At 42.6% G+C, this 13,228-nt stretch overlaps 1 protein-coding gene across 1 annotated transcript; it reads right to left on the bottom strand.

Moving 5' to 3' along the window:
- Positions 1-11,556: 11,556 nt before the first annotated feature.
- LOC125501077 (cytochrome P450 9e2-like) lies at positions 11,557-12,836 on the bottom strand. The gene has a single exon (XM_048655954.1). It carries the CDS (start codon positions 12,621-12,623, stop codon positions 12,039-12,041), a length of 585 nt encoding a protein of 194 aa, XP_048511911.1. The 5' UTR covers positions 12,624-12,836; the 3' UTR covers positions 11,557-12,038.
- Positions 12,837-13,228: the final 392 nt, after the last annotated feature.

Raw genomic sequence — 13,228 nt, 5'->3', positions numbered from 1 at the left:
GATCGGTGTGGGTTGTCGCATCTGTTCTATTGGTATGAAATAAACGAAAGATAATTCTGTGTGTTTAGTAACGTGACAAGTTATCGGTGAGACTAGAAAAATCGAAAAACGCTTTCCCGAAGTTATTTAGATTTTTAATCAATTTTCAGCCAAATTTTCAAAACGAGTAGGTTGACATAGAAAGTGATGTCATTGAAAAGATGTGCGCGAAATTTCGGCAAGATTGATGAAAAAACTCTTTGGGTTATCGCCCACACCGATTTGAGAAATGATGTAGGTTCGAAAAAAACTCGTTTAAATTTTGTTCCATCGCGGCGCCGCAAAGTATAGGAAAATGAGAAATTCTTCGAATGAAGTTTTGAAAATTTGGTGACATATTCTCAGAGTGTTGCACTAACATGTTTTGAAAAAAAAAAAAAAGATTTCTTTGGAAATTTCACATGTATTCCCCCCGCCCTCCTCAAAGTTCAGGGAAATACCTGAGGAAAATTTTGGTAAAAAATAAAACGATTCGACAAAAAAGAATAACGTACACCGGGGGACATAAATATCGTTAGGCATCACGCTAGACGGAGCGTGTAATTAATGGAAAAATGCAAATGAAATCATAAAAGTATAGCGTGGTTGGAAATTGTTATTTCTTTTGTTTTTTGTATACTTTGACAAAAGGTCATCGTCGCCATCCCATTCGTTCCCCTGGAGCGTCCGCATTCTTTATTGGAAAATGAAATATTTGCATTCCGTTGCAGTTAGCTGAGTTTCACTGAATAAAGTGAAAATCCGAATTCCCGGAGTTTGACCTCCAGATTTCTCGTTCTCGTATTCGTCCGTCTCTCGTCCGAACACACCAGTCGCCTTCGAGTACGTCTTCGCACATTTTCTCGAGAAAAAAAAAAAAAAACAAACAAAAAACGGGGCATTCGAAAAAATCAAGGCATGGCAGTCACGGGCGAACCGACGACGATCTGAAGTAATTTTTTCCAAAATTTTCCCCCAAAAATGATCTACTCCAGACGCGATTCATCGACGCGAGAAATTCGCTCCCCGACTAATTGCAGATTTTCCCGCTACGCCGATGCGATGGTCCTTCCTGTTGGCGAGGCCTTGCATTTCGTATATTGGCCGGGGCAACGCACGGCAGCTCGATAAAACAGCGTCGTCGGTGAGCCTGCAATAACACGCTCGAGTAAATGCACGAACGGTCAGATTGTTTCGATGAATTTTCGTCTGGATGAGATTAGCCGAATCGAGCACCGCGGTCAAACCGAACCACCTGTCTTACGGGACGGGGGGTCAATTACAATCCGCGATGTACTACCCGTGAATTTATGTCGGCAGACGACGCGCGGTGATAAAAACGAAAAAAAAAATGAATTTGGAACAACGGTTGAAAAGGCATATATATACTCCTCTTCGCAGGTGTTATGAAAAACTGGAGATGAGACAAAAACGAGTCCTCGAAACACTCGTGGAGCAACCTTTGAGCTTTTCACTTGTCTCGATCTTTCAATGGATTGGCGTCCTTTGAGGAACGCTTCTTCTCTGAACGTACAGGTGTGCTCTTCTTTCACTAACAGCGGGACCCTCGATCCTCAAGGTTGACGTGTTAACATCTGCGAGGCTTTCACGCTTGTTGGCTCAATATAAATCCCTCTATCATAGCATTGAGTAGAAACGCCACGGGATTACGCAGAAACATTGTGGCGGCCCGAGGAATGTTTTCAATGCCGGGATGCCCTTCAAAGGACGATTCCAACGTGTGCCCACGTGCATTCGTCCCTCGAATTACACGGCGTGCGACAACCACCCACGATTCTCACCAGTTAGAACGCTTCACCCGGTAACGACCTCGTGACTCGCAGTTGTGGCTTGACTGGAACAGATTTTGGGGTTTTTTGAGTTTTTTGAGTTTGTTTTTTTTTGAAAGATCGAAGTAAAAAATAACCCGGCCATGCGGGTACTCGTTGGAATCGTCTGAAAATTTTCAAACCGATGGCGAATGAGACGAAATTCGTGGAATGATCGATCGATGAAATGCTAATGGAGATTCGATAGTACGAAACACGGTGTATGGATTCGAGGTGACTACCCACCCAGTATTCCCTTTGTGGCGGCGGCGGCACAGCCGGCGCGTGCATTACTTACGAGGTGTACGGTGTGGGTTCGTTGATTTGCGGTGAGCCAAGTACGGGGAGCTAGTCCAAACGTGGAATGGCTCCGATGAATCTTTCGTTTAATGCGAGCAAATGGAGCACTCCGGAATGTGAAAAATGCGGGGAAGAGGATATCGGGGAGGAAGATTATAAAGCATGAAAGTTTCGGATGTGCCGAGAAACATCCGATGCCGAGACGTGTTGCCAGAAACTTGCACCGTTACAGAAACGAGGGTTAGCCGAGCTCGACTGGATCAAGCCTCGGGAAATTCTGGAGGAGAGTTAGTTAATACCTAATAACCTGTAAGGTAAACTGGTAAAACTAACGGCGTATAGGTCTCTCGAATATAACATCGCCACTAATACTCAGATTCCTCAACATCTCATCATCCATTAATGGCAAAAGTTCAACGTTTCGTACAGCTATATCGACTGCTGAAAATTGTTCACGACAAGTTTCAAATTCATACCGGGACGTTTTCATTCATTTTACTAGCGTTAAATCAATGTTTATCGCGCCGCCTGTTTATTCAGATCAATTGATTTTACGCCTACTCAGAATCCCGCTTTGAACTCAAATTCCGCCGGCTGTAATATTCTCTGTTTAGTAACATTCCGACCGCAGATCGATATAAATTTTACGCTGAATTGCGTCTCGGCTTTTCATTGCCCATTTTTATTGTCACTCAAATTCCATTCGATCGAAAATGAATGAACAAATTAGATGGGCGTCTTAATTCTGACTTTTTACAAGATAAAAATCGCCGGTTGAAACCTTCGGTTGCCTTTGACGTGCCCAACCTGACCTCACAATGAAACAATGATGGAATTGAAAGTTAATTTTTCAAAATTGTTGATTCAATTTTTCGACGTGGGAAATTGCAGATCACGTTCTACCGGCTCGTTTGAAAATTCCGAGGACACGAATGACCTGAATATATATATATATATACATACAAATCTACACGGGATGACGTTTTAATAGTGGAGGTTCGTTGGCGATGAAGCCCTGCTCAATTACTGGGGTGTAAACGTATGGGGACGGGACTATACCCCGTGGGGTAAGTTTATTAAATTGGACCTTAATTACCGTATGTAAAACAATAATCGGATTACCACGGAAATACCTTATATAACCGTGCCAGCTCGCACGTTGAAATAATACCTCCCCTAATTATCATTCCTGCTTGATGATTGTAGTATTATAAGTTTTTTTTTTTTTTTTCGATTCAAATTTTTTGACTCCTTTACACCCAGTTTCTTTCGCTTTTGGATTCACGGTGGTACACAACTTAAAATTATTCAAACAAACTTAGGTTTGAGGTTATAAAATCGATCAACATTTCGATTACGCAGATACTTAATTTCATGTCAAAAACAGGCTTCTGGTTTTAATTTTCAAGCCCTCTGCGAAGCGAAAAAGGTATTCACACGACGATGTCCTTACCTCGTTCTCTTTGCTCTGCTCACGCATAACCTGTTCCTAAAATCCTAACCCATCCGCTCTGACCTAACCTCACGTGACATTCGTTTCAATTTCTCGATATGACAGTCATCGCTATAGGTTGTTCGAGAGTGTTTCGAATAAAAGATCGGAGAAAAGTGTTGAATTTTATACGAGGGTCAGCGAAACGTGGTATTCATTCGCGAATGAATATCTTATGAGAAAATGTACGTGAAAAGCTTTTTGGAGAAGGTAGGGTAGCTTCTGGCATGATTTGTGGGCACGATCTTAATAGTTATAATAATGGCGCCGCGCAGTCTGTCCGACCGTAGAAGATACTCAAGATAAAACATGAACGCGGTTTATATTAGTTTCAGGTTACATGAATGACCCTCGCGAAAATCCATCGGCTTTATTCGGCCCGAAATTTCGCCCTAAATTTTATCGAAGATGCGAGTTCAACACCTGACCCAACCTCGACGACATGTCGTAGCCTCGTCGCGTCTTCGTACATCGGGGCAAAAAAGGGGCGTTGCGTGTACGTTCCGCGTTGCACCGTCGTCTCGTTAAATTTTTTTCACTTTTTTTTGTTCCAGGCCGTGCAAAACGAAGTAAGTTGCGAGAACTAACCGCCTTCCGATCCTCTAACCGTAAGTTATACCGGCAACGTAAGGAACGTAGTAACAATATATACAGGGCGGGCTGCTTCACATTTTGACCACGTAATCGCCCCCGCTCTTTTGATCCCCGTAACTTTCAATCTAACCAAAGAATATTGAGTTAGAACATGCCCGGGAAGCATACAACATCGAATTTTATACATGTTTATTGCCCTGCGATGATATTAGAAGGAAAAATGAATTAACCCTACGGATATAGAGCGAGGATTCGTGAAAATTTAAAAATCCGAAGCAGGCTCCTTTCCTCAATCCTTCTCCCGAAGAGTCCTAGTCCTGGCAGGAAGAAAGTTGGACTGGAAAAAATACGTCAAGGGCATAAAGGAGGAAAAAGGTTAGCCCTTGAGAAAGAAAAAAGGATAAATTATGCTTTTCTATCGGTCTTAACTCTGACTCTATACAAGTTCGGCTCCGCTTCCATATTTTCCCCTGATTTGAGGCGACCCTTCACTTCGACTACCGGGTAAAAATCCCTCGCCAATCATTCCCTATAGATGTGTTATAGAAGTGAAAAAGAAAAAGAAAAAAGAAACGAATAAATGAATAGAAATAAAAATAGAAGAAAAAGCGTATGTTATTTTTTGTCGGTCGTTTTTGTTTTTCCACTAACGGAACCAGAAGCGTACCCCGTATCGCTGGAGGGATTTCGATGCCGATGCATATAACGTGCGGTGTATTGCGGCGAAACAATTTTCCGCTGTGCAGCGGCATAAGTGATGAAGTCATTCACGATGATACTTTTCATAGCGGAGTTTTGGCCTACCGCACATCGCCCCTCGTACGCGCGCGGCTCATCCCCGTCGCGTGCGCCGGCTGGTATTGTTGAAGAGACAATAATTGTCGGAACTGTTTTTTTTTTTTTCTGTTTTCTTTCTTTCTCTCTCTCTCCCTCTTTTATCCTCGTTTTCTTTTTATTTTCATATACGTACGTACACCGCGACGGAACAAGGCGGTTCTCGCGAAAGCTTAATTCCTCATGCACGAGGGAGATGATATCGCGTGTACGGGTATATATATATATGTGGTAAATACACGTATGTGCACGCGATATCATCTCTTACCTACCCACGTATGTATATATACTCTTTGAAAGGCTGGGGAGACCGAAGTTTTTTTTTTTTTCATCATTCGTTGTCAGCCGTATATCAAAAGAGCCGGACGAATTCGAAGGAATTAGAAAATCCGACGTTCTCGATTAATTCGATGCATTATTGGATCGAATTACCGATAATTTAGACCCTTTGGCGACGTCGGCATTATTCTCAAATTACCCTTCATTCGCGTTTCGAAGTCCTTCAACATTTTTCGACGTCGAAAGATGTTTTTTTTTCGTTTTTTTTTCTTACTTTACTTGTGGCTTTTATTTTAAGGCTCGCCTATACCGAATTTATCCTCTACTCGCAGCTAATGATATCTCCCTTATATTAGATTTCGTTACCATACAGCCGCATGTAACGGTAGAACAAATTATGTAATTTCATCCCCTGTAATTGCACGGAGATCTTATACTTGGAAAAGTTATTATACTCTTCGAAACAAAATCTCTCGAAAAATACTTGACGCTTCTTAATAAATATATCTCGTTAGGTGAATAAAATTCGGGAAAACTTAGAACGGGCAAAATCGAAAGTAGAAAAAAGAAATAATGAGAGGAGATTATAAATTATTCACAATCATGGGACTCCGATATTATTCGTGGATATCATTCTCAGCGGGTACTTATGATTCAGCGAGTGGCAATTCGCTACGGAGAAGGAAAAGTAAAAAGAAAAACAGAAGAGAGAAAAAAAAAAAAAAAACAGAAATGCCGGTCCCACGGTCTTGCCTGATGATTTAACTTAGTTTTCGTATAAAGTGATCGAAATTCTACGCAGTCAGCTAAAACTCCGGGAAATGCCTTGCGGGATTAAAATCTACTACCGCTAAATCCGTGATTGAAAGAAACCATCATCTTGGGTTCGCTTTTTAGCTCCGTTCTATTTCCTCCACGGTTTATCTCATTTCTGCTCCTGACCTCATTTGCGGTAAAAAAAAAAAATAATAATAATATATATATTCCGGTATAATTCCGAGCGTGGAAGGCGAGAAATAAAAATGAGAAAGACACGGGGCGGCTGCAGTTGACAAAGGGAAATAATGCCGTTCCTTCAATTCACTTTAATATTCACCTTTATCTACAAACACCGCGAGCCGTGCAATATTATTTGTTCCCTAGCATAAAGCGCTGAACGTCAAGCACCGTTCGCGGTTAGATTAAAAATACAAAACTCTTCAAAAAAAAACTTTGCTCCGGGGCCCGACACGAAGGCACAACGTCTGTTCCATCCACCCGTCGTTAACGTGAAATTACGATTAGTCGGATGTGACTTGCGAAATAGTGCGGACGCGTATAGGAGTAGGAAAACAAAGCGTATCTCTCAATACGGACCATAGCAGACGCTCGGTCTCATTTACTTTCGGTCAAAAAATGGCGATTGCGAATGGCGGCGCCTATGGAAATCCAAATCAAACAAACGTCATAATTACATTGAGATTTTACATACCGATATACACAACAGCATAAAAACAACAACAAAAAAAGTAGTGTTGAAACTAATTTATGAAAAAGTTTGTCATAATGGTTAGTTTTCGTGGCATTGTTTAGTTTACGGAGAATGAAAAGTAGGTTATGTTCGTTCACCGAGATGAAAAGCTGCTCGCTTTCGTCTAACTAAACAAACGTCCTGCAAGGCCGCCCAGATCGCGTGAACTTGTGGTGAGTCGGTAAGAAATGACCAACTTTCGGCCCTTGTGATAAAATACTATTTAACGTTCCATCGGAGACTTCCTACCATTGCTACTCGATGCGGAAATACATATTACTGCGTTCTATGGGTTAGTTATGAGGTAGTGTACGCTTGAGTTATCGTCAGAAATGAAAATTGATTTCCCTTGTATCAAATCAAGCGAATTGACGTGATATTTTTATTTTCAAGGAATACGATCGAACAACCAGATCTGCGTTCTCGAAACCTTTGAAACGGGTTTCCTTCTATTGGCATTCTCAAATCTCGCCTTACCGAGCCCACATTAATCCTAACCACGAATACGTGATTCCTATGAAACCCTGCAGCGGATGATTCAATTAAAGGGAAATGTATTCAATTAACTTAAACTACGTCTAATCACTCGTAACTTGTCTCCTAATGTGGGTCCATCGATCTTTGACGTATTCTCCAAATCGGAGGATTCCTCCACTCACCGAGATCCCTAATTAGAAAGTTATCATTTCTAACGCGACAATATAACCACTCAAGCCTCGTGTAATCCCACCGAGTGAAAAGTCATCGCACTTATCTTGACTCCTGCTTTTCTTCAATTGCGACAAAAAAAAAACAAACCATTCCCCAGCTACCTACGACTGGCAGAAAATAACCTCAGATAGCGTAACGACAATAATCTGAAGTACAATACCGTATGGGTGATATGGTGTATTGAAGTTCGAGTCGTACGACGGTAAGCAAAGTTATAACTTTCCGACTGTTGCAGGTTTGTACTCCGTTTGATTTTTTTTTCTTTATTTTATTATTTTTTTTTTTTTCATTCAACTTCGGATGGCGAATTAATGCTTCGAACCGTAACGTTAACCGCTAAGTGGGTTGGGGCTCGGAAAACGTAGGAGGTCGGCGTTCGCTCGGGGGCGCAAAACCCCACGACCCAGCTGCAGTCAGCGATATCCGAAAAGCAAGCAGCTGGGCTCGACGCAATATCGAACCGAGCAGGCCCTTATCTCTTCCGTGTGGTTATCCGTACGTCGACCGTGTCGCTGTCTTGCGCTAGGCTCTCTGCAGCTTCTTCGTCATCAGGAGTCAAGAGCCAATGACGCTGACGAGGGGGGTATATATATATATATGAAACACGGAGGGAAACCGCCTCGTCGCCACCGCGTCACTGTCGCCCGCGTTTTCTCGTCCGGTCACGCGACTCGCTCTTTTTCGTATTTTTCTCTTGGTCTTCTACGCACGACGTATTGCGACGATCTTCATCGGGTATATAATTGCTTTATTTTGTATATAGGAAAGAATCTGAAGAGGTCCTCGAAAGATACGAACTTTTTGTAACTCGCGGATCGCTGATCGGGTGAAAGAAAAAAAAAAAGAAGAAATTTCTTATCGTATTCTCGCTCGACAAATAAAGTATATTAGGTAAACAAGTTGGAAAGTCGCTATTTTTTTCTTCCGCATTTTCGTAACCTCTCTTGTCACGATCTACTCGAGTTGATTACGTTAATTAGGTTGAGTTAGGGAGTTTTCGAACTGTCGACACGATTCGCGTTCCAGGTTTATACTTCGGTATGTTGGAAATTATTACGTTGTTGAACCAAATTTTACAAATTTCTCACGATCGACGCTCCGATGTACAGAGTTTCCAAATTTTGTATAGTCCATGTTATGCGGTACATTCACCTCCAAAAATTATTGATGGATTTCTAATGGTCGTAAAATTTTACGGACGGTCGATTGGTTTTTCCAACGACCAATCAGATGTTCGTTATACGATGATCTTTCCGCCAAACTAACCTAAAACCTTGTTTCGTTATTCTCATCCTCATCCTCAACGTGAACCATTCAAAACTCAGCAATTTGGCTCAGCATCGATAGTTTGAATTTCCTAATTAGTAGTTTCTGAGGTTTCGATTTCGCTATCCGATATCCTTACTCCGTTTCAATGGGAATCATTTTTGCATCGTTGCTCGGTGAGTTCAGAATTATTTGAACATCCGGAGGGTGTTCAGCGGACTGAGTCACGTGACCCGTACAGATCCTTCACTTTCTCCATAACACATACGCGATGCCGAGCCAAGCTGACTTGACGTTTTCGGTTTACTTTTTCGAAACATTTTTTTTTTTTCTCTTTTACGCTGACATTGAACTCCGAATGTTTGCTGAGTAAATATCAGAGAATTTTGTGATGGAAAAAAAAAAAAAAAGTTACGCGGAAGGCAGAAGCGACCGGAACACAGAGTTAACATTTTTTTTTTTTTTGTTTGGTTCGCGTGGAATTGAAGCGAACTTGTGGAAAGAAATAATTTTTGATACCGTGATCAAAGAGTCGTTGATTCATTAACCTGAAACAACTCGAGGCGAACTCGCCGGTAGAGCCTTGTTCCTCTCGGCGAACCTCAATAATCAACCTCAAATTATTCACCCTTGATGTATCAGACGAGAGTTGGAAGCCCCAGAGCCTTGAATGTTTGAAGAAGAATATTTCACTTTCCAGAATTGAACCCTTGGGAACCCAATTATGAAAATTTCCAACTGTCAGGTTAACAGCCGCCATATAACCAGACGGCACACTATAACATAGTACCGTCATGATATCGCGAATCCCTTGGATAGCGAACAATTCTACTTTAATCCACCAGCGCCAATAAAATCGCCCAGTTATAAGTCTCGCGGAAGAAGTTTCTGGAGAGAGGCGACAGCGCCCGTCATCGTCGCGCCTCGTGAAATAATTCTAACGGAGGGTTGCGGTTCCCTTCGCTTTTTGTATTTTCCACTATTTCCACGACTATCGTATGCGAATAAATAAAATTGAGGGAATTATGCTCGATATGGCATTGTGGCAACTCCGTTCCCGGGGTGTTGGGAGCATACGGAACTACGAGATCTCGTTGAGGGGCGGGGGGGGGGGGGGGGGGGGGGGGGGGGTACCCTGAGAATAAAATGAAACGCTGCATCAAATTGCATTTACATTCAAACGCTATTACGTTTCACAAAGTCCGCATTTCCGCAGTAAGGAAGCGGGGCCAAGCCGAGACGTGTTGGCGTGAGGTAGATATGAATGCAACGGTGCTCTTGCCAGATGAACCAGCTAGCGTACTACAAACAGGAGCGTGCCGTGCACGGCTGCATTTTATTTACAAGCGATAAAAACAGTCGTATCGTTCGCGTGAAATTTCGACGGAACACTCTCCACCATTGTTGGTATCTCCGATTTGACACAATGCCCGCGATGAACGTCATGCGAACTGTTTCGCGTGGTCGGAGACGTTCACCTTGACTGACTCGGTTTTCGATCCCCCGCGATATGATCCATGAGAACACCCTGCGATATCGGTCAAACCGTACGGCCCTGATTGCGGTGCTTCTTGTAAGCCGTCGCGGAGGATAGTCGCTGTCTGTGAGAACTGGGGAGCAGAAATGGTCGGGGGGAAACGTCGTTCCATATCAGCGAGGAAGTTGCCACTGAAAATACGCTACGTGGCAACAAACTATTCTTGATTTAGTTCTACAATTTTATCGTCGGATCTTATCGCCTCCGACCAGAAACGTTTTCATCCCGTTCGCCCTGGAGCGTCTCGAATTCACCCTCCTTGCTTCGGTTTCTCGGCGCTGTTTGTTTGGACCACGAAAATTCCGATTCTGAGAGTTAAACTGATATTTGCATTTTATATTCGTCGACCTTGAGACCTTCCGATTTGGTAGCTTGATTTGAGTGAGGTATGAAACTTTGACATAGTTGGGATTGACGTATTCATCAACCCCCTGTTGATGTCGAAAATACGAAAATTGGATCATGCGTTGATAGTGTCTGACGTTCACTGAAACCAATCTTGACGACGTCAAAAACGACGATTTAATGGAGGCACGATCGGATCCTCCGTCAAAAAACTTGTAACTTTGGAACCTTCCTTGTTCATTATGTTGAGATTTCCAACCGTCACCTTGCCTCGAAGCTGCGAATTCTTCGATGGTCGAAGATTCCGGGGTCGATTCGGATGAAGAGACCAGTACGCTAGTCAGATAAGGACACTATAGCACCATGCTACTTGTTTCATCTTTGGAACCACTCGGAATACCTCGCAATTGCGTTTTTTTCTTGACGGCGCAGCGATCCATGCCGAAGTTGAGAAGTCAACGAAAAGGGCATAGCCTAAAGATACGAGAGATGTTCGCAGCCTCGCTTTTGAGCCGAGGGGTTGCGGAAGCTACAATCAGAAGTTGAAATTTGTTGCGCGTAGTTGTTGGGCTGCACCGACCTACCCCTGAGCTTTTGTTCGACAACGCCACTCGACGGGAACGACGAGGACATTTGAAAACACGTGAACGAGATGAAAAGTACGCCACATATCAAAGGGCGCTTCGATTCAGCGATGGAAATTATAATTGAAAATTCTTCAACTACAAACCGCTAGAACTACCGGATGTGATGATGCGGCGTCGTGGAAAACTGAATAACCGCAAGGTAAGTGGATGGCGTTCTGTGCAACCGCCGTTCGTAATAATACGGACAGGTTATCTCGAGTAGATGCGATTTATTTTGCACTTGTTATTGATTAAGGAGATTGAACAAAATTTTATCGACAGCTTATCTGTACTCGACTATCTTGAGAGAAAAAGTTTCGTATCGCATGTTTACGTCCAAAGGCGGAACTATCAACAGATCTTGCTACACACAACGACGATATCAATAGCTCATGCTCCTGATTAGCTTATGGTCCTAACAAATGAGAAACGATCCTCAAACTCATTTTAACGTGATCACCAAGAATCACGCGCAACATCTATAGTCATGATTACGTCGGGGTTGAATATCGAAAAAGAGAAGAAACTGTTAATCTGCAATTATTTAAAGCATACTCGATGGCATTTTTGTTATCTACATTTTTATCAATTGTTCATGATGCGCAGTGTCAAAGTCAAAATGATAAAATTCAATACAGCGGTGATATAAAAAATCTATTTTGAATTCAAAAGGCGCATGATCAAATGTTATTGTCAATTATTTTCTTGCCGTGACTTTCAACCAGAAGCCGCCATCCGGCCGTGGGCTGATACTCGTAGCGCTGAACCACAAGTTCTTACTGGTCTTTGAACACGTCAGCACGTCGCACTTGGCGAGAAGATGGAATATTGCCAGCTTCACTATCATCAGGGCGTAACGATTCGCGATACAAATTCTGGGACCTATTCCGAAAGGCATGTAGGTCAGAGGATTGATATTGCCCTTATTCTCGTCGCTGAATCTTTCCGGGTCGAATTTGTGAGGGTTCGGATAATATTTCGGGTCATGATGCAGAGAATATAGTGAAATCCAAACATTTTGGAAGGGTTCCATCTCCGGTGGCTCGAGTCCAGGCAATGCAGGTGGAAGGGTGAATCCTTTGAAACCAATCCTGTCTAGCAATACTCCAGGTGTGAACATCTTCAAGGTTTTATTGACGACATCATCTAGGTACTTCATCGCCATTATTTCTTCATAGGTAACTTTGTTCGGTTTTTTATTCTTCAATACTTCATCGATTTCGGTTCGCAGTTTTTTTTTCACATCAGGATCTGACCCGACAAGCTGGGCGGCATAGCACATCGTCGATGACGGGCCTTTGTAGCCGCCGACGAGAAAGACGAAGGCTTAAGCGGTCATGTCTTCCATTGACAAGGTCAAATCGTCCTTTCTGTCTCTTGCCTGCATCATCAGGTAAATCATGTCCGGTCTTACGATTTTTTCTTTCTCTCTTCTTTCTATAGTGGTTTCCATTATATTCATGAAAAAATTTGATGTTTTGATATCGAGAAACCTGATGTCGAAGAGCTTCGCAAGCCAAGCAGGGATGCTTCTGAGGATGAAGAACTTCATGATTCTGTATCCGGAAAGATTAGCAGCCGTCTTACTGAACTTAAAAAACTCATTATCGCGACCCTTTAGAGAATTGATAGACAGACCAAACGCTGTCGAAGCGATCATGTCTATTGTACATCTACCGAACGTGTCCTTCATCTCGATTGCTTCGGGTTGCGAATCTTGGGAAGCCTAATGGTTGGTGATGTCTATTGCGTACTGTGTCACTCTATTAAACATCATCTGTGTTTTGCTGAAAACTATCAACATGTTCAATCATGGCTTTCTTCAAGAGTTCGGGATCTTTTTACGCGACAGCCGAAATCGTGAAGTCATAAAAACCAGGGTGCTCA

Source organism: Athalia rosae, chromosome 5, assembly GCF_917208135.1.
Source record: "Athalia rosae chromosome 5, iyAthRosa1.1, whole genome shotgun sequence".
Taxonomy (NCBI): domain Eukaryota; kingdom Metazoa; phylum Arthropoda; class Insecta; order Hymenoptera; family Athaliidae; genus Athalia; species Athalia rosae.
The sequence above is the reverse complement of the archived record's forward strand: the minus strand, read 5'-3'. Positions and strand labels throughout refer to the sequence as shown.

What these genes read in the sequence shown, in the direction of transcription:
- LOC125501077 (XM_048655954.1), bottom strand. Translation starts at nt 12,623, where the DNA reads ATGTGCTATGCCGCCCAGCTTGTCGGGTCAGATCCTGATGTGAAAAAA.